General features: G+C 41.8%; 1 protein-coding gene across 1 annotated transcript in view; it reads left to right on the forward strand.

Moving 5' to 3' along the window:
- The window catches only part of TNR (tenascin R), a 132,594-nt gene that overhangs the window by 107,941 nt on the left and 1,811 nt on the right, over positions 1 to 22,842 (forward strand). Inside the window, exons 17-20 of the mRNA XM_029618838.1 lie at positions 10,553 to 10,704; positions 11,732 to 11,828; positions 12,528 to 12,689; positions 19,058 to 19,221. Of these exons, the coding sequence (XP_029474698.1) occupies positions 10,553 to 10,704; positions 11,732 to 11,828; positions 12,528 to 12,689; positions 19,058 to 19,221 (575 nt within the window). The remainder of the gene's footprint in view (positions 1 to 10,552; positions 10,705 to 11,731; positions 11,829 to 12,527; positions 12,690 to 19,057; positions 19,222 to 22,842) is intronic.

Raw genomic sequence — 22,842 nt, forward strand, 5'->3', positions numbered from 1 at the left:
ACTTCGATTGATATTCTAAAAGAGCTGATCGAGGAGAATATTTAGCACGTTTGTATGCCTTATTCACAACTGACCAAGGGTAACCTCTTTCAAAAAACCTCAAAGCCATAATCTGCGATTGAATTTTAAATTCTTTATCTGTAGAGCAGATTCATGGTTTTGTTGAAAGGGGAAGGCTTCCCCCTCCCAAGAATGACAAGGTCACCACAATAATATGAGTTTTGGCACCAGTTGGTGCGTTGTCTATTACATAGGACTATGAGCGCGAGTTTGTACATGCATTTCCTCGCAGTTTTCATATCAGTGCAGATTTTCTGCATGTATTTAATTTTACTGTTTTACTTTGATTGTTTTATATTTTGATGTGTTGATTTTTATAAGTTTTAAGTTGCATTTTATTGTTGTACATTGCTTTGGAAGATCATATTGGAAGATCTGTAAAGCAATTTATACATTTCTCAAGTAAATAAATAAATAATGTGTGGCCTTTAGTACATCCTGCAGAGGTGCCTACTTTGGTTGCCTACTTTGGTTGCAACTAGCACTGATTTCATCATGGGTCTTAATACATGTCCGTATATGCATATATATAAAATGTGCAAATACATATTTCAATTATCCAGATATGTTCTGATTCAGTGGCGCATATCCAGACAAGTTCAGATTTATCCAGCTAAGTAGCAACATAGCATAGACTTTGCTGCTACTTAGCTGGATAAGAACTTAACAATACTTATCTGGCTAAGTCAGATAGCCGGATGATTCCTAAAAGTGCTACTTATCCAGATGTTAGACAGACGGATAACTCTCAAATAGAGCCTACTTATCCAGATAAGTAAGATAGACGAATAAGTCTCAAATAGATCTACTCCCTGCCCAATTATGCTGAAAATCGCAAGTCCATGAACATTTAAAATAGGCCACAACTTTTTCTACAAATTCACTTGGTCCGGGAGCTAGTATTGTTGCATTTTAGAAATGCCTTTTAAAATGTATTTTCTGATAAAAAATATAAAGACTTTCCTTGATAAAAGCATGTATTAAAATAGTCTTTGATTATAAATGGACTTTTTTGGTGAATGGTTATATTTTCATGCCATAGTGCTGTTTTTAGTTTGATAGTGGAAATCTTTGCTCATTTATATGACACCTAATTTAATTAGAATATTCTAACATCATGGCCCCACTAATTTCTGGCTCCAAATGCATGCAACTATCACTTGAGTCAAAGAGAATCTCTATTAGTCATAACAAAAGAAGTAATAATTGCTTTCTAGATCCAAATGACTACAGGGCTTCTTTCAGTTCATAAATTACCAATTACAATGCTACCACATTATCAGAAGTGATGGTTTAGATTTCTGATATTCACTTCCAGTCCTTAAGGGCTGCAAAACAACTTTGCTGCTACTTAGATGGATAAATCAGAGCTTGTTTGGATAAGTGTGCCGGATAAGTCTAAATTTATCTGGATAAGTGCCCTTTTCATGAGTTATCCAGCTAGGTAGCAGAAAAGCCCCTACTTAGCCAGATAAATCAGAATTTATCCAGAGAAGTAGCATGTAACTGCTATACTTACATGTTTTTATGTTTTCTTTAAAAAAAATGTACACCTGCATATTTTACCTGTGTAATTTACATGCATTTAGCCCTATAATTTACGCTGAAAGTAGCTAGAATTTCAATGCTTTGATCTATCTTATGATGTGACATGTTATTTAATGCTGATTTTAGTATAGATTAATGTAAGCAACTATTTTAGTATGTATTTAATGTAATTTTAGCATTGAATTTTAGTACTTACTCATTCTGTTAGTTTTATTGTTTTTGATTTTAAAATTTTTTAAGATTTTTAGTTGTATTTTGAGATGATTTTACTGTATTTTTAGTTTATTTATTGTAAACTGATTATGATGGTACCCTGATATGTCGGTATATAAAAACTAATAAACTATATAAATCGAGAGGTTTTCTAACATGTACACAGCAATGAAATTACCAGTTCACCCAGCCCATCTGCAGGTCTTCAAAATCCTCCTGGCTCTTCATTCCCCATTTTACCTAGACCCTCACCCAATCATAAGAAGAAGAAGAACATGCCATACTAGGTCAGACCAAGGGTCCATCAAGCCCAGCATCCTGTTTCCAACAGAGGCCAAACCAGGCCACAAGAACCTCGCAATTACCCAAAAACTAAGTCTATTCCATGTTACCATTGCTAGTAATAACAGTGGCTATTTTCTAAGTCAACTTAATTAATAGCAGATAATGGACTTCTCCTCCAAGAATTTATCCAATCCTTTTTTAAACACAGCTATACTAACTGCACTAATCACATCCTCTGGCAACAAATTCTAGAGTTTAATTGTGCGTTGAGTAAAAAAGAACTTTCTCCGATTAGTTTTAAATGTGCCACATGCTAACTTCATGGAGTGCTCCCTAGTCTATTATCCGAAAGAGTAAATAACCGATTCACATCTACCCATTCTAGACTTCTCATGATTTTAAACACCTCTATCATATCCCACCTCAGCCGTCTCTTCTCCAAGCTGAAAAGACCTAACCTCTTTAGTCTTTCCTCATAGGGGAGCTGTTCCATTCCCCTTATCATTTTGGTAGCCCTTCTCTGTACCTTCTCCATCGCAATTATATCTTTTTTGAGATGCGGTGACCAGAATTGTACACAGTATTCAAGGTGCAGTCTCACCATGGAGCGATACAGAGGCATTATGACATTTTCCGTTTTATTCACCATTCCCTTTCTAATAATTCCCAACATTCTGTTTGCTTTTTTGACTGCTGCAGCACACTGAACCAACGATTTCAATGTGTTATCCACTATGATGCCAAGATCTCTTTCTTGGGTTGTAGCACCTAATATGGAACTTAACATTGTGTAACTATAGCATGGGTTATTTTTCCTGTATGCATCACCTTGCACTTATCCACATATGCCATTTTGATGCCCAATTTTCCAGTCTCACAAGGTCTTCCTGCAATTTATCACAATCTGCTTGTGATTTAACTACTCTGAACAATTTTGTATCATCTGCAAATTTGATTATCTCACTTGTCATATTTCTTTCCAGATCATTTATAAATATATTGAAAAGCACCGGTCCAAGTACAGATCCCTGAGGCACTCCACTGTTTACCCTTTTCCACTGAGAAAATTGACCATTTAATCCTACTCTCTGTTTCCTGGCTTTTAGCCAGTTTGAAATCCACGAAAGGACATCGCCACCTATCCCGTGACAATATATATTTTTTTAGAATTTTTTCAAATTTGCTTGGTAAATGTGACTTATCTTAAGAATCACAGCTGATTTACTTAGCTCTGAAGCCTTGAATTCTTAACACGCCCGACATGGGTCCATGTTTCAAACAATGCCGTTCTTTATCAAGAGCTTAATATCTGCATTGTAATTGTAGTCTTTTGAATCTTAAATCCCAAAACATGGCGTTTCCCCATTCTCTTTCCTGTTATATAGCACTCTTGCTCCCATGATGAAGCCTATTATGACTGGTCAACTCTAAACGTGAGCATCTTATTTATATCGTGTGCACTCCTTGGCATTCTGGTTGTTACATTTGAATTTGCCATAGCGCTAAAGTTCCGTTATTGGGGATCACATGATTGATTGATTGTTGATTTTTTTTTTTTTAAGTAAAAAATATAACATTTCAGTGAAACAGACATATATCAATGCAAATTTCAACATGAATATGCATTGCAAATATAGAAAATTGGATACCAAAAAGACACCATCACACTTCAACAGCATTAGCAAAGCTGTGGAGTCCATCTTTAAAAGGAGATCTGCATGTATGACATCAGACTATGCTAGCATCTACAAAATGGCAATCAGCTGAAATAGTTCTTCTGATAGTCAGCTGTGTTTAGCTTCAGTTTAAGTTTAACAGAAATGGCTGTTCACATTGATGCAAGATTTTAGTCGGGTCACATCAACGTGAACAACTGTGGATTTACTGTTCACAGTCAGTGATTAGTATCTGGATTAAATACTGAAATGGAGTAGAGTGCGTGTTTTTGACTTTCTGCATTTGGAATACATTGCATACTTATTTTCAGTAGGCAGTCTGTACATTGTGTTGCCTTTTTTGTTAAACTCAGACTGAAACTAAAACAGCCATTCTTAATGATGCTAACAATGTTGAAGGATGATGGCAGCTTTTTGGCATCCAATTTTCTAAGTTCATAATGTATATCATGTTGAAATGTACATTGAGATATGGTGCATGTTTTGCTGAAATGTTATACTTTTTACCATGCGTGTTTATTCTTTTTGAATTTTTCAGTTAATGATGCTAAAGGAAATGTGTGTAATTCAAGCCCCTGACACACAGTAATTCGAAACATAGTGCTATGATGAGTTTCTGCTACTGAAGTTTCATCTTCTTTTTCCAAAGTGTTATGATATTGGCTAATTTACATGGCTAATATGATCTGATAACTTCTCCTTGGAAAAACACAGATTCCCCACAGGGAAACCCTTATTGACTGATAGTTCATACTACCTGTTAGAAAACGGTCTGAAACTCAAGCAGTTTACCATTTGACCATCCCCTCCACATTCTGTTCAAGACATGATCCAGGACAGTGTCCTTTGCAGTCACCCTAGCTATCTATTCAGCCTGGAGGAAGGCATCAGGAAGAATCAAAAAGCCAGAGACATAACAAAATCTGGTACCTGCAGTGGTTGGTAGCTCAAGGTGTCAGTACTGGCAATTGCTATGCCAGGTTTGCATGACATTCCAACACTGCATCCATGGCAACAAGACCAGGGATATAGGCTTGCCTTTAGAGAATATTCTCAACTGAAGCTTGTGGTCAGTACAGATTTCAGAAGCCCAGCCATACACAAGTGGAACTTTTTGACCCCAGCTTCCAAAGCAGTCTGAGCCTAATTCTGTTCAGGTTCGAGAATAGTAGACAATTGGTGCTTCTGTACTATCTGATAAAGCATGGTTCAAACCAGCTCCAACATGAAATGCTGGCATTATTGCTGATCTTAAAGAGACCTCTGCTCACGATAGTGAATGAGCACAGAGTCCCATATCAGGATTTGTTTAATGATCTGAAAAGTGTCAGCACATTGGTGGGTCCACTTCAGTGTTATCTCTTTATGAAGAAGGCTGTGTAGTGCTTCAGTGAGTATTGCCTTGTATGGAAGAAACATTCGATAGAAGTTGAGCATTCCCAAATATGAATTAAGCTAATCTTTAAAAGTCAGTTCAGGAGCATCATGGATTGCCCTTACTTTGTCTTCCACAGGATGGATACCTGAAGCATCAATGTGATTGCACAAAATATGTGATACTGGTAGTCTTCATTTTACATTTATCTTTCTTCATTTGAATGCCTGAATTCTCAAATCAGTCTAGTATCTTCCTATGACACACAGAGAGTACATCTTCTGATGCTCCCATGACCAAGATATCATCAAAATAAGGAATTGCAGCCAACAATGGGACCTGTTTACTAAGAATTTTTCCCATAGACACAAAATGGGAGTAGATCTTTAGTAAAGAGGCCCCAATGTTCCTATGATCTATTGAAAGACGCCTAAGGCAACAGAGCTTACACACTATATTATTTTATTGTACCTTGCCAAGGTGCATAGGTGGTTGAGTAAAAAATTACATTTTTATAAATAAAGAAATAAATGTGACCCATGTTTGGTACAATCTAAATGTGATAAACGTTCCCAATCTTATCACTGAGTTTTGATCTACAAACTTTCAATGTGGCCTTTTTTAACAAAAACAACTTTCTGCCCCTTTAAATCTTCATACAGAAAGTCAATGCTGTCCTCTGCAGCTAAAAACACGAGTTAGGAGGCACAGCCCCTAGGGTTGATTGCTGAATGACTTTCTTATTGTGGCTGATCTGGATTTCTTTTGTGTACTGCAGCAACATTTCAACTGCCAGTGCCTTTCCTTGTGTTATTGCAAGGGTCAGATTTGGCTCAACAAGGAGAAGGCACTGAAGTGCTTCACTCTGGACCGTGTAGACTAGACAGTTATGAAGTCTGTCATTTAAGAAATTGCAGTCCTCTGCAATTCTGCGCAGCTGAGCTACTGTTATAAGTGGGAATGCTCTCATTACAACTTTGATTGATGGACAAGGTAGGTGAGAAATGAGCCTTTAGCAATGCTATGATCTCCTCATACATCTTAGTGTTTGTCAAGGCTGGTGAGACCAGCAAAAGTATGATAGTGTGTGTGTGTTTTCTCCAGCACACAGAGAACAGCCCATTTGTGTTCAGCAATTTCAATCTTAATTGCTTCCAAAAAGAAAGTCATTCTTTCTGCGTAACAGCCCCAGGCATTGGGCAGTCCCATATCAGATTCCTGAATGTGACCAACAGGGGACAGAGATGCAGATGAATTTGTTGTTTTGATTTCTACACACAGCCCTGCCCTCTGTGTGCTGGCTGATCATGCTGAACTCACCCATCAAGAACTGAACACTTCTGCTCTTGCACATCAATAGCCACAAAATCCCATCCTCTTCACCAGAAATTGGTTGTAGACTACTAGGTGATGCCAGCAGATATAAATTAACTTATTATTTACACCAGCATCCAGTTTGCTGAAGAGCTGCACAACCAGCAAAGGTTAAAGACAGGAACCAAAGCAAAAGGGTATCTAGCACAGAACCTGAACGCCCCCTGCTGCATACATACCAAGGTGATGGCAGAAAGTTACGAGATAGAGGCAGAGAGGGTACTGGAGGGGGTAGGACAAGGGGAGTGAGGAATGAGGGCAGGTGTTGGGAAAAGAGAGAAAATAAAGAGGGAGGGTATAGGAGCAGATGAAGCGTGAAAAAAGATGTGAGGATGGAGGTAAGAGAAAGAGAGGGGTGTTGGGGCAGCTGGATACATGTGCTGGGCATAGAGTAGAGGAAGACAGAAAGGGTGGGAGGAGGGAGGAGAGGCAGGGAGAAAATGAGGAAGTTTGGGAGATACTGTGTTGGGCAAAGGGTGAGGAGAAGGGGAAAAATTAGCACAAGGGAGGTGTTATGTAGTTGCCCAACCCCTACCATTGTTTTTGTGGGGGATGGGAGATGATATGCTTGGGCTGCCAAGAGAGAGACTGATGAGGACAGAGTAGGGGAATTGAGAGGGAAAGATTGATGGGGAGATATTGAGAGAGAAAGACTGGGAACAGAGTGGGGAAACTGAGAGAAGAATAGGGACGGGATGGAGGGCTAGGAAGAGACTGGTGGGAACAGGGCTGAAGAACTGAAAGAATCTTGTGAGGAAAAGATGGAGGTATTGAGAGAGAACGGATGTAACAAAACGTAGACCAGTCACCTTAGTTGCGGGGATGCCTTTATTAAAACAAGAATAAGATTGGGACAAAACACAGAGTGCCCGAGGTACCTGAAAGGGTGAAAGGATTGAAAGAGACTAGTGGTAAAAGGGTGGATCTACCCTTGCTTAGTACTTCCTAGTCAACCAGATTGGCCACTGTTGGAGGTAGAATGTTAGGTTCAAAGAAACTTTGGTCAGACCCAGCATTGCACATCTTAGATATTGGTGGGGATTAGGGAGAAGCAGGTCCCCAACAGGTGATCTGTTCTCTCCCTTCTCTTGAAAACATGAGGCTCTTTGGTACTGTGCATTCTGATTTCTTGGCTTTTGGTATGTGAATGGTTGGCTACCCCTACTCTAAGTACAGGATCACATATTATAGAATGTTTTCAGCTGCTGCAGATCTGTTGGCTGAAAAGCCATGTTTTTGGTTGGTGTCAAAAGTTCAAGTAATCATTATCTTGCAGATAAAGAGGAAGAGCGTTCCACAGATCTGGTGCCACACCTCTAAGGGATTTAGACCTTGGTTTTTTTTTTTTTCAACCAGAGGGTTTTGAGGGATAGAGCGGTCAGTGGTAGTAGAGGGTAAAATAATTTTGTGAAAATAAGGACTGGTTCATGGAGTGGAACAGAGATGGTGAGAACCTCTTGATGAGAAATTGCCAGAATGTCACTGTTGGTGAATCAATCAGCACATCATATGACCTTGGCTCTTCCACTGTGTTGACAGTGTGGTTGGTGTACATTATGGGCTTGATTTCCAAAATGACTTATGATATAAAACCCTGTTTTATGCATGTAAGTGGCATTTTGAAAGTCAATCAGAGACCAGGGCACATAAAAGTATACTCATAACATTTCACGCATGCTTTTTCGCACACTGAGGAGAAGCATTCTAAGGGGCAGAGTTGTGACTTACGTGCACATTTTTTATTTTAAAAAGTGTGCACATAAGTTACCCTATGCATGTTACACCCTGCCTGGAGTAAGTGTAACTCTCTGTACCCATGGAATTTTAAAAGAGAACTTGTGCAAGTAAATTTGCTTTGAATACACTTATTAAAGTGTGCGAGAACAATGCCATAAGAATATAAGAACATAAGAAAATGCCATACTGGGTCAGATCAAGGGTCCATCAAGCCCAGCATCCTGTTTCCAACAGTGGCCAATCCAGGCCATAAGAACCTGGCAAGTACCCAAAAACTAAGTCTGTTCCATGTTACCATTGCTAATGGCAGTGGCTATTCTCTAAGTGAACTTAATAGCAGATAATGGACTTCTCCTCCAAGAACTTATCCAATCCTTTTTTAAACACAGCTATACTAACTGCACTAACCACATCCTCTGGCAACAAATTCCAGAGTTTAATTGTGCGTTGAGTAAAAAAGAACTTTTTTAAATGTGCCCCATGCTAACTTCATGGAGTGCCCCCTAGTCTTTCTACTATCCGAAAGAGTAAATAACCGATTCACATCTACCTGTTCTAGACCTCTCATGATTTTAAACATCTCTATCATATCCCCCCCTCAGCCGTCTCTTCTCCAAGCTGAAAAGTCCTAACCTCTTTAGTCTTTCCTCATAGGGGAGCTGTTCCATTCCCCTTATCATTTTGGTAGCCCTTCTCCATCGCAATTATATCTTTTTTGAGATGCGGCGACCAGAATTGTACACAGTATTCAAGGTGCGGTCTCACCATGGAGCGATACAGAGGCATTATGACATTTTCCGTTTTATTCACCATTCCCTTTCTAATAATTCCCAACATTCTGTTTGCTTTTTTGACTGCCGCAGCACTGAACCAACGATTTCAATGTGTTATCCACTATGACGCCTAGATCTCTTTCTTGGGTTGTAGCACCTAATATGGAACCCAACATTGTGTGATTATAGCATGGGTTATTTTTCCCTATATGCATCACCTTGCACTTATCCACATTAAATTTCTTCTGCCATTTGGATGCCCAATTTTCCAGTCTCACAAGGTTTTCCTGCAATTTATCACAATCTGCTTGTGATTTAACTACTCTGAACAATTTTGTGTCATCTGCAAATTTCATTATCTCACTCGTATTTCTTTCCAGATCATTTATAAATATATTGAAAAGTAAGGGTCCCAATACAGATCCCTGAGGCACTCCACTGTCTACTCCCTTCCACTGAGAAAATTGTCCATTTAATCCTACTCTCTGTTTCCTGTCTTTTAGCCAGTTTGCAATCCACGAAAGGAGATCGCCACCTATCCCATGACTTTTTACTTTTCCTAGAAGCCTCTCATGAGGAACTTTGTCAAATGCCTTCTGAAAATCCAAGTATACTACATCTACCGGTTCACCTTTATCCACATGTTTATTAACTCCTTCAAAAAAGTGAAGCAGATTTGTGAGGCAAGACTTGCCTTGGGTAAAGCCATGCTGACTTTGTTCCATTAAACCATGTCTTTCTATATGTTCTGTGATTTTGATGTTTAGAACACTTTCCACTATTTTTCCTGGCACTGAAGTCAGGCTAACCGGTCTGTAGTTTCCCGGATCACCCCTGGAGCCCTTTTTAAATATTGAGGTTACATTTGCTATCCTCCAGTCTTCAGGTACAATGGATGATTTTAATGATAGGTTACAAATTTTTACTAATAGGTCTGAAATTTCATTTTTTAGTTCCTTCAGAACTCTGGGGTGTATACCATCCGGTACAGGTGATTTACTACTCTTCAGTTTGTCAATCAGGTCTACCACATCTTCTAGGTTCACCGTGATTTGATTCAGTCCATCTGAATCATTACCCATGAAAACCTTCTCCATTACGGGTACCTCCCCAACATCCTCTTCAGTAAACACCGAAGCAAAGAAATCATTTAATCTTTCTGCGATGGCCTTATCTTCTCTAAGTGCCCCTTTAACCCCTCGATCATCTAACGGTCCAACTGTCTCCCTCACAGTCCACTATGTAGACTGTTATATAATTATCCCTCCTATGGCCTGCAGGCTCTCAATTACACTTATTCTCATTCTCTGGGGTGAGGGTGATAATGGTTGTTGAGGGTGATAATGGTTGTTGAGTTTAATTATCAAAAGGAGTGGGGGGAATCTACACTCCTGAGACTCCTGGGCCCCAGAATCTTTTAAGTACCTAGCAATATATATGGCCTAACATTATGACTTTGGGAGCTTGGAAAGAGGGTTATGTTTTGAATGTTTGTCTGTCTTATCATGCAGGAGAACGAGTTTTCACGCACCCTCAAGACTGTGTCCAGCATCTACTGAATGGAGACACCCTCAGCGGAGTGTATGCCATCTATATTAATGGGGATATCAGCCAGAAGATGCAAGTGTACTGTGACATGACAACGGATGGGGGCGGATGGATTGTAAGTGATAGGATGAAAGCAGTCATAATACAAAGGATAATTAGAGTAGCACAGTTAGTGTTCACAACGCTAGTGTTATACCTATCCAGTAGAAAATGGAGAAAAACTGTGTCAATAGCAGTAACAGGAGCATCAGAAAAACACCATATGAGCACCTTCCCTTCACTTTTCATTCACAGTCTGTCTTCACGTTATATATCTATACTGCTTTAATTATCACCATCATGTTAGCTGCAGAATGGAATCAGTAAAAAAAAATCCCCTAATTCTAGCTGGAGCTAAAAACATTATTTCACCAAGGCTTTTTATTCCAACAGGCCTTCGGTGGGTCGATTATTAGTGTATGAAAGAAGATCAGTATTAGCTGATTTTAGGGATATTTTATGGCTATCCAGTTTTAATTTATTAGTTTGTTTCGTCACTGTTAGGTTGTAGTTTTGTTATGTTTATTTTATATGTAGGTGGAATGGTACCTAGCCAAGGAACATTGATAGGGAGGTATACATTTTATAAATAAAGAAATCTAAATCTTGGGTTATGAAAGTCACTATTGCAATACTCAGTTATGACTTAGGCACTGAAGATCCTTAGAATTATATTAATCTTTTATTATTTTCTCTCCACTTTTCCAGAAAGATTGCTCAAATAATTAAGCTTGTCTTGCTGGACAAGTGATGGAGGGAAAGCCACCTCTGTAGCTGTGCCTCCCAGTGTCGTTCATTTTCCCCTTAAAGATCACCCCTGTAATGGTAAAGCTATGCTTTCTCTTACCAGGACTCTAAAGACATCACCTCTACAGTATACCCACATACTACCAGACAGAAGCTAGGAACTCAGGTCTCCTGCGCTATGGCACAGCACCACTTCCAGACCCATAGGACCGGTTTAATAGTCTATAAAGTACTTGAGAGAAGGTTTTGCTCACAGTGTGCATATATTAAAATATAGAGAAAAGCAGTGGAACTAGATAATTGGTTGTTTTTTCTTTTCTTTTCAGTGAATTTCTCTTCACTTCCTCTTCTTGCAGGTTTTCCAGAGACGGCAGAATGGTCTGACCGATTTCTTTCAGAAATGGGAAGTTTACAGTATTGGTTTTGGCAGCCTTGAAGATGAATTTTGGCTTGGTAAGGCCCACTTCATATTTGCTTTCCAAGATATTGGCAAGCTTCCTCTGTCACTCATCTTCTCTCAAGCAGACCACGATTTGGAATCTGCCGGGTAATTCCTAGCAACCCAGATTGGCCACTATTGGAGACAGGATGCTGGGCACAATGGATCTTTGGTCCAACGCAGCATGGCACATCTTACGTTCTTATGACTATTGAAACATAAATGGAGCAATGTGATTAGCTATTAGAGATGTGCTTCGGGTAAAAATTTCATTTTGGGGGACCCCCCGCGGGAATTTCATTTTTCCCATGGTTCAGGGTTTTTTTTTTCGGGGGCCTTGATTTTCGGGTTAGTGCACACTATCAGGAGTTAGTGCGCGCTATCAGGAGTTAATTTCGGAACCATTCCGAATTAGGCAATTTCATTGACATTGCCTAATTCTGGAAAAACGATTGCACATCCTTATTAGCTATAGATTATTAATTCCCATTGTATTGGTACATGAATGATGGTAACATCATGTTTCTAACCATTTTATTTACATATAAAGCATTGGTATGCATAGAATGTTGTAATGTTCAATGAACAAAAAGACAATGAGCTGAGTTTCTTACCTTTCCTAATACAATTCAGATAGTCTATATCTCCTTCTTGGCCACTGTTATTAAACTGTATTCTTAATTCAATCTGGTTCTTCCTTGTTCTGCACCCAGGGTTGGAAAATATACACAAGATCACATCACAAGGTCACTATGAACTGCGCATAGATATGAAGGATGGATCAGACGCAGTTTATGCCTACTATGACAAATTCTTTATTGGAGACGCCAGAAGTTTATACAAACTGCGGATCGGAAACTTCAATGGCACCTCTGGTACAAATATGAACTAACCAAAACCCAACAGCAAATACTATTAATGTTCTCTCTCCTGTGTACTCTTAACAGAATGAAAATAGTTATTGCTACCAGTCCCATTATTCTACACAATTTAAATTAATATTCAGTATGGTCCTTCAAGGGCTGCAAATAGATCTAGTTTTCCAGGTAACCAAAATACAAAATAACCTGATTCTCAAACCAAATATAGACAAATATCTCATGAATATTCTTTATGGGTATTCTGTATACTAGACTGTTTTGCAGCCCTTGAGGACTGGAAGTGAATATCAGAATCTACACCATCATTTTTGATAACGTAGCAGCATTTGTAATTGGATATTTATGAGCTCAAATGAGCCCCCTAGTGATTTGGATCTGAAAAGCAATTATTACTTCTATTGTTATGACTAATAGAGATTCTCCTTGACTCAAGCAATAGAGCTGCATGCTTTTATAGCCAGAAAATAGTGGGACCATGTTACAATATTCTAATTAAATGAGGTGTCATATAAATGTGCAAAGATTTCCAGTACCAAACTCAAAACAGCACTATGGCACAAAATTATAACCATTCACCAAAGAAGTCCATTTATAATCAAAGTTCACTTTTAACTCATTTTTTATGAAGAAAAGTCTTAATATTTTTATCAGAAAATATATAAATAGGCATTTTTAAAATACACCAATACTAGCTCCCAGACCAAGCGCATTTTTAGAGGCAGTTGCAGCCTCTTTGGAAAGTTCGTAGGTTTGCAATTTTCAACATAACTGGGCAGGGTGTTTACCCCAAGGCAGGCAACTGTGTTACCGAAACACCAGGGTCAGGATAGTATTTTCATTGCAGAGTTGTCATCTAAAGATGTGCAGCCCCAAAATTTTAATTTTGGATTGATTTGTCATTTCAGGGTGGGTGGGGTTTCATTTGGTTTTGGTTCGTTTAATGTTTTTTTTTTTCGGTTCAGTTCATTTGCCAAACCAAAAAAGAAAAAAACATTAAACTATAAAAAAAATCCCTGAAACATAAATCATCAAAAAAAAAAAAAAATCAGGCCTCTAGTGGCTGGCCTGGACCTGGTTACAAGACCTAGATCCAGGCTGGGCCTGGCACAAGACATGATCCTGGTGCTTAGGCCCTGTTCTAGGACCTGATTCCAATGCCAAGGCCTCGACTGGCACCAGGGCCTGGTCCCAATGCTGAGGCATAGGTCTGGTATGGGGCCAGTTTCAAAAATTAGATCTGGCACTGGGGACTGGCCCTGAGACCTGGTCTTGGTGCTGAGGCCTAGGCCCAGACTTGTAATCAAGGCCTAGGCCTGGGTCGGACCCAATGCCGAAACCTAGGCCCCACCCTGAGAGGCATGGCAGCAACGCTTAGTTCCAAGCCAAACCCGCGCTGAGGCCTGGTCCTGTCTCTGAAGCCTAAGCCTTGTTGTGATGACTGGCCACGGAGGCAAATGGCCAGCCTCACTCGCCTCCTGCCAGGCCTGTCCCGGTCTCCTCATGGCATCGCAGAGTCACCGCCGCTTCCTCCCAGCGAGGTGGGGAGCCGACACGCAGCTTGCCACTGCCACCTCTAGGCGCGCACATGCGGCTTTCTCCAGAATTAAGGGGGCCGCAGCGGGAAAACATCCCGCGGCCCTGGATGATGACATCTGCCCTGAGGACTATATAAGGGCAACCCTTGCTACCAAACCCTTGCCTCAGCAACTGGTTGAACTCCTTGAGTAGAGAGTTGCTCCATGTTCCTGATCCAGCTCCGTGTTCCTGTTCCTGACACTGTGCTCCCGTTCCTTGGACTGATTCTCTGGCTTGAACTTGGTACATTCCTCTGACTTCGGTTTGTCTGCTGCCTGCCCTGACCTTCTGCCTGTTTCCTGGACTCTGCTCTCTTCGCCGCCCGCCCTGACCTTTGGCCTCCACCTGGACTTGTCTGTTTGCTGCCTGCCGCAATCTTCAGCCCGTCTTCTGGATTCTGATTGTCTGCCATCATCTTTGGATTCATTGCCCGGAGATCTGCCGAAGTCCAGCCGGCCCCGGTACCCAAGGGCTCAACCTGCGGGGTACGAGGGCTGGTATTGGTGAAGGTCCTGTTGGGTCTCCGCATCACCGTGTTGTCTGCTGATGACGAGGACCTGCAGGGGACCTCCTTCTGCAGGTGGCATCAACCTTGTCTCAGTCCAAGAGTCCACCCCCCACAACAGGCCTGGTCCTCCAGGCACCTTTTTTTTGTCCTGGTGCTTGAAAAATGACACTGCTTGGAGAATGGTGCCAAGTGAGTTTCAGCACCTTCCACCAATGCAGCCAGTGCCATTTTGATGTATATTTCTATGGCCATACATCAAAATAGTGCTATTGGCTCCAGAGGCAGATGCTGCAGTGATGTCATTCTGGTATCATCCTTCAGGCAGATGGCATCATTTTTTCAAGCTATAAGACATGACAACCACCTCCTTGGCAGCAGGAGCACATCTCAAAGCCAGACCCTGGCACTGACATAAGTGTCTGCTGGCACCAGATCTTAGTACTAGGACCAGACTTAGATCTTGGCACCAGGCCTCATGGCCGGGCCGCAGTGCCAGGGTCAGGCCTCAGAACCAGGGTACAGTGTAAGTTTTAGACCTCAGAACTGGGAACAGGCCATTGCACAGACCTAGGCCTCATCACCCAGCCCCAGCACCAGGCCTAGGCCTCAGTACCAGGGCCAAGCCCTAACATCAAACCTAGGCACTGAGTCAGGACTGGGCCTTAGACCTTGGCACTAGGTCTAAGCCTTTAGGGCCAACTCCGGCATCGGGCCCAAGCCTAGTCCTTAGTGGACTAGGGTTCAGGGCCAGGCCAGAAACAGGTCTAGGTCTTCCTGCTGGGACTACAACTCAGGGTCAGGCCAAGACTGAGCCTAGACCTTGTTGCTTGACTAGGCCTCAGCACTGGGCTCCAGCACCAGGCCTAAGCCTCAGCACTGGATCCAGGCATCAAGATTATGCCCCTGTGATAAGGCCTAGGCTCTGGAACCAGAGCCCTGGTCCTGGTGCCAATGTCTAAGCCTGCTCCTGGCCTGGTCCTATGCCATCCTAAGCTTGGGCCCATCCAGGCCTCAGCCTCATTGTCATGGCAAGGCCAGTGCCAGGGCAAAGTGCCAGGCCTAGGTCTTGTCACTGGGTTAGGCCTCAGGGTCTGGCTTCAGTGGTAGGCTAGGACCAGACCTAGGCTTTAGCACCATGATAAAGCCTCAGGGTCAGGCCGTAGAAGCAGGCCTGGGAATCACGGCAGGGCCCTGGTTCCAGGCCTATGCGCTGTACCCAGGACCAACCTAGGCCTCAACTCAAAAACCAGGCCTCAGATGCGAGCACTGGCACTGAGCCTAGGCACTAAACCTGGACTGAGCCTAGGTCTCAACACCGGGACCAGCCCTTGGCACCAGGCTCGGTCCAGGACTAGACCCCCATATCAGTCTCTGTCTGAGTCTAGACTTCAGCACCGGGCCTTGACCTTAGCCTCAATGCAGGAGCTTGGGACAGAGATCTGGTCTTGCCAGAGACCCTTTTTTTATTTTTTATAATACAATGAATATGAAAATACATAAATTTTCACTATATTGTATTTCATAAGAGGCTTTTTTCAGTTTGTTACATTTGGATTGAATCAAAAATGCTCTTATTCATTGCATGTAAAAACAAATGCTCATCCCTATTGTCATCTGCTGCATTACAGTGAGATTGTTTTTTTATACCATAGCACACTATATCTTCACCGCCAGCAGAGATCATTATTTAAGTTAAGTCAATTTTTGTTTTTTGGAGTGTGTCTTAAAACTATTTAAATTTTAGAATTTTTTTTTTACATATTTTCTGATGAAAACATAAAAAGAATTTTCCTGAAATAAAAATGGACTTTGATTAAAAATTGACTTTTTTGGTGAATGATAGCATTTAGGGCTGTTTTGCATTCATTAGAGCAAGTCTTTGCATATTTATATATCATCTCATTTAGATACAATATTGTGACACTGGGCCTCATTTCCCACCCGGATCACACGCAATAAGGGATGTTTCGCACGTAAAATGTCTCTTATCGCGTGCGATACCAAAATGGGGACGGAGTCGGCCCCGCAAGAGGAGGAGTCGGGGCGTCACCAGGGCCGACTCCGCGAAGACGCCGCAGACGTCGAAAAGGTAAGGCCCTTTTCGCGTCCGAGTTCGCGCCCAATAGCTGCACCTCCTATGGTGGTGCTATTGGGTGCGAAACCGGCAGCGATCGCACCGCGACTGTGCAATCGCTGCCGGCTAGCGCAGGCCCGCCCACCATTTCGGCCCCCCGCCCCCTCATTCCCTAAAGTATCGCAGGCCTGCGATACTTTAGAAAATGAGGCCCATTGTCACAGAACCATTATTTTTTTTAATTTAACAGTGTGGGGTTTTGTGCGCTTTGAGGTGAATTTTAAAAGCTTAACATGCCGAAATCAGGAGCTGGGTGCACATCTAGAACTAGTGCATGTCCACCCTATTTTATAAAGCAGGCAGATGCATGCACAAGTAGCGATGCATGCACATCTGCCATTGGAAGAAAAGGGGCACGGTGTGATTGGGGCATGGGCATTCCAGGGTGGGGCTAAGAGATTTGCACGCAAGTATCTACGCACCTGGGCGCGCGCCTAGGTCCAATGCCACGTAACTTTACTTCTGCTATGGAGGAACTGGAAGTTTAAAAAAAAAATACAGACATCTGTGAAGGGTTTGAGGGATCTGAGATAACAAGGGGAAGTGCAGGTTGTATAATCAGGGGGGCTTGGGAGGACCTAGGAGAACACCAGGTGAACTGGTGGATGAAATGATGAAACCAGTCCTTGGCTGGATGCGCATCTGTTTTAAAATACTTGCAGCTGCACGTCTGTAAGTCAACTTACGCTGCTGAGCACGCAAAGCTCAAGATCAGGCACACACACATATGCGCATCTGGGCTATTTTATAACATGTGCACGTATGTGCATGCATGTTATAAAATGACCACCTCTCTGGGTACATGCCGAAGCACACATGTTTATTTGCACCTGCACGTCCGTTTGAAATTTACCATCCCTATAATTTTTTCAGTTCGTACTGCTTTTGTAGCCAGGCGGTAGTGTATTCTAGTACTGGCTTAGAGATATTTTCTCATATAATCCTATGATAGCCATACAAGGGAGCTTCTTAGCAATTAAGCAAACTAACGGGCCGATTCAGTAAAGTCAGCGGGAGAGCAGGCGAACGCCCGCTCTCCCGGCGCGCACACAGGCCACTTGCCTGTGCGTGCGATTCAGTATTTAAATGAGGCCCGGCGGTAGAAACGGGCAAAAAGAGGCGCTAGGGACACTAGCCCGTCCCTAGCGCCTCCTTTTGGCTCGGAGCGGCGGCTGTCAGCCGCAGGCTCGGAAACTGGATGCCTGCAAAATTGAGTGTCCGGTTATCGACCCGACAGCCGCCAGCCCACTTAAAAAATTTATTTTTATTTTACTTTTACTTTTTTTACCCTTAGGGACCTCCAACTTAATATCGCCATGATATTAAGTCGGAGGGTGCACAGAAAAGCAGTTTTTACTGCTTTTCTGTGCACTTTCCCGGTGCCGGCAGAAATTAGCGCCTACCTTTGGGTAGGCGCTAATTTCTTAAAGTAAAATGTGCTGCTTGGCTGCATATTTTACTTACTGAATCGCGTGGGAATACCTAATAGGGCCCTCAACATGCATTTGCGGAAAACGCGCATCCAATGGCAGGTTAACAATGCGCTCCATCGGAGCGCACTCTACTGTATTGGCCCAAGTGAGAACCCGAAGAAGATGAAACCCCAGTCTTTTCCTCCAGATTAAAACAGATGCATATTTGAGTAATAGAAAAGCTGAACATGATGCAAAGGTTTTCTTTTTCAAGTAAATGTATTTATTCTAAAAGCTTCCTAATTAATAGCACTGGAATCCTCCATTATTCATATAACATGTAGAACAGAGAGAAGTAATGTAAGCTTTGTCTTCCCATTGCCATTCCCATCTCACCATATAAAATACCACAACCCTCCTCTATAGGGACTATCCATAGGGTCAAGGGAAGTTTCATTCAAAAAGCCTATATAGGCTTTTTTCACTCTGTTGAAACTGTATAAATAATAGTGTTGGATGTGACTGCCTGCCCTCTGGGAACTGAACCTGGATCATTAATTTACTTTATATACAGTAGACCACAGAATAATCAGCAACTGATTACAACTTGGATATGTTTAAAGAATATCTTAGAATAAATGGTGTAGGAGTAAATAGTTTTTTTTTAATTCTAATGGCAACAAAGTACATCTCCTAATCACTGTATTTTGTAATGATCTTTCTTTTCCCGCAGGGGATTCCCTCTCCTATCACCAGGGTCGTCCTTTCTCTACTAAGGATAGAGATAATGATGTTGCTGTTACCAACTGCGCCTCATCCTACCAAGGTGCCTGGTGGTTTAAGAACTGCCACCGGACCAACCTCAATGGGAAGTACGGAGAATCCAGGCATAGCCAGGTAAAGTAAAAGAAAAGTAGCAGTCCTCCTGTTCATCATCATCTTCCAATATCACTACAAACAGGCCAGAAAACAAGAGCATAAGCCAGGAGAGAGTATTGCTCCTTTTTCCAAGTACAAAGAGCAAACATTTAGAAAAGTATCAATAGCCATATGAGGTAACCAGAAACGTTGGGCCTGCTAATTATGAAATATACTACAGCCAAGCAAAAGAAACATCAGATATACTATCCGAATCTGATAAAGTCCTAGAAAGAGTAACATTCTTTGTTAATCATCCCAGAAGGAAACAATGCTAGCTCTGGGACTTAGATAAAAGACTAATAAAAAGGAAACCTAGTGTTGGGGAAAATATATCATCTGTACAACTTCCCAATGTGTTTTCAGAGCATCTGGCGAAAACTGATTTCATTTTCCCACACAGGGAGTAAAAATGAGGCAAAAGTTGTACCAGATACTTGAGAAGTTGAGGAATACAGTGAGGAAGGAACTTTAAGAAATGTTAACTTTGGGAATAATTGAAGATTCACAGTGGGATTTGTAGCCCAATAGTACTAGTGCCAAAGAAAGAGGATTCCATTATATTCTGTATTGATTTTCACAAGGTCAATGTTATTTCAAAGTTTGGAGGCCAATATTGAAATGCTACTTAGCCGGATAACTGGTGGCTGCTGAATATCTGACTACATTCAACGGCCACCACTTAGCCAAATAAGTCACTTATCTGACTAAGTAGATAGCCAGATAGTCAATGAGCATGAAAAGGGTGGATTGGGGGCAGCGCTAGTTATCCAGTTAACCTAGGGCCTGATTCACTAAGGCTTTTCTCCCATTCCGTCTCTATGGGAAAAATGCTTAGTGAATCAGGCCCTTAATCGGATAAGTGCCGAATATCCCATTTAATTTAACTAAATAAGTCTTATCTGGTTAACATAAATAAACATTTAATTTTGAATATTGGACCCTAAGGGGTACATTTTAAAACACAGCACGTGTGCGTACTTTTGTTCGCTCACCAGGCGCGAACAGACGTACACCGGATTTTATAAGATACGCACGTAGCCACGCGTATCTTATAAAATCAGGGGTTGGCGCGCGCAACGGGGTGCACATTTGTGCAACTTGCGCGCACCAAGCCCTGCGCGCGCTGCCCATTCCCTCCGCCTCCCCCCACCTTCCCCTCCCTTCCCCTACCTAACCCACCCCCCCCCCGGCCCTATCTAAACCCCCCCTACCTCTGTCGCACAAGTTACGCCTGCCGGGCCGGCTGCTATGCGCCATGTTCCGGTCCGGGGGCTGGTCTGGAGGCCGCGGCAATGCCCCCGGAACGCCCCCAGGCCAAAACCACGCCCGCAGCACCACCCCCGGATGACGCGCCAACCGCATCATGCCCCCCCCCCCCCCGACATGCCCCCGGATGACGCGCCGACCACGTCACGCCCCCGACACGCCCACCCCAAGAAAGCCCCGGGACTTACTCGCGACCCGGGGCTTTGTACGCGCTGGAAGCCTATGCAATATAGGCTCGGTGCGCGCAGGGCCGTTTTAGAAGGGTCACGCGTGTACCTTATGCGCATAACCCTTTTAAAATCCAGCCCTTAATGTCTACCTGATATCATGGGTAGATAAGCCTTCAGCTGCTACACACCAATTATTTGGAACAAGATATCGACTAACTTTACTCTTGAGCCCTACTATCTCACTTTCAGAAGAAAACTAAAGCGTGGCTCTTCACCCAGACCTTCCTGGCAGAAACTGCCAGTCCAATGACCTAACCACCTAATTACCTGTCTTGAAGGTCATAAGTAATACACCATTGAACTTTTACTCCTAAGCCAACTGTGAAGAAGCCAACTGTAAATTTCATATTAACTATATAGTAATTCAAATGGTATTGTCTGTTTTTTAATTTGTTGTAATCCACCTGGAGTCCATTCTTCATAAAAAGTGGAATATCAAATGTCTATATGTATGTGTGTACAGATAGATAGATAGATAGATAGATATAGATGCATATAAAAATAAATCAATTATATAAATGGATTTATTTATGTACATATGTACATTAAATCTTCTGCAACAATACTGTCAGATCCTATTGACAAAGGAATCAAAAGGAAAGACAGCATTTCCCTTACTCCAGATTATACCATGTTCTCACTTTACCCTGTGTCTTTCTGGGACTTCAGCAATCTTTCAACAGCTGATGGATAAGATATTACAGGCACACTCCAAATACACACCCACATACTTAGATGACATAATCATCCATAATATAGACAGGGAGTCTCATATATAGAAGGTAAAGTAAATCCTGCCATCCCTCAGACAAGCAGGTTTAATGGCCATCCTGACAAAATGTACACTAGGGAAATCTGAGCCTAAATAATTAGGGTATTCATTGGGAAATGGTAAAGTAAAATAATTACTTAGTAAAATGCAGGCCATACAAAATTATTAAATCCCGTCATCTAAAAAACAAGTGAGGGGTTTTTCTTTGTATACTTAGATAATACATAATATCTAAACCAGACTTTTCCAAAGAAGCCAGCCCACTAATGGAAATAATCAAAATGGTACCTTTGTAAGTGAAGTGGTTCAAACTCTGTGAACAGGCCTTTAAGACACTTAGAAAGATACAGTATAAAAGCCCATTCCTTTGTAAGCCCAACTTTATAAAAGGGTTTATACTATATATAAATATTTCAGAGGTAGGATAGAATTAGGAGCAGTCCTGGCACAGAAGGTAGAAGAGAAAGAACATACCATCCTATATTTGAGCATGAACCAACATCTAAGAAAAAAATTATTTAGTTACAGAAAAACAATGCTTGACAGCTAAATGGCCAGAGGAAAGCCTTTGGTGAAATTTGATAGGTACATTATTAGGTGACATGCCATGAACTCCTAAAATGACTGCAGGTCTCTAACCCAAAGATGATAATGTGAACCTAATATTAGAGCTATATTCCTTCAAGGTAATACATTGATCAGGAAAAGAACACATCAATATAGATTTCCTGCCTCATGAGAAGACTGAATTGGCTTCTGCTGTGATGGTCCTGGGAGAGATAATTAGCAGGACATATCAGCACTGAACTGAAAATAGGGCAGAGGAAAGTATTATATGTTAAAAGTATTTGTAGAAGTCAACTTCTGAGGTATGGGGTCCTTGTGGGTAGGCTTTGGAAAAGAGGGGTCAGAGTCCCTTCTGGACTCACCTAGATAAAAGGAATGGCCAACCAACAAGTTTAAAAATGAGACTGCAGATTAGCAAGCCAGGGTGAGACCTTTTTGGACAAACTGGCAGACAGTGAAGGTCTGAACACAAGAAACTGAAGAGCCTGGAGCCCTAAATAATAGCTAGAAATCTAAGTGAGCAGCTGTAAGCTCATTCAGAATTTGTCCAAGAAAGTTAGACATGTATTTGTGGAACTATACATGAAGTTCACATAACAGATGTCCTGGGTCCCTGGAACTGGGAATAGGAACTGGCGATGTAATCTGTACATGAAAGAAAGGACATGTTATTCTCAGTGTACACAAGACTGTATTATATGCAAAACTGTTGTGTGAAGTCTGGTGTAAATAAGTGTTGCATGACATATTGTTAAATATATC

Source organism: Rhinatrema bivittatum, chromosome 10 (genome assembly GCF_901001135.1).
Source record: "Rhinatrema bivittatum chromosome 10, aRhiBiv1.1, whole genome shotgun sequence".
Lineage (NCBI taxonomy): Eukaryota > Metazoa > Chordata > Amphibia > Gymnophiona > Rhinatrematidae > Rhinatrema > Rhinatrema bivittatum.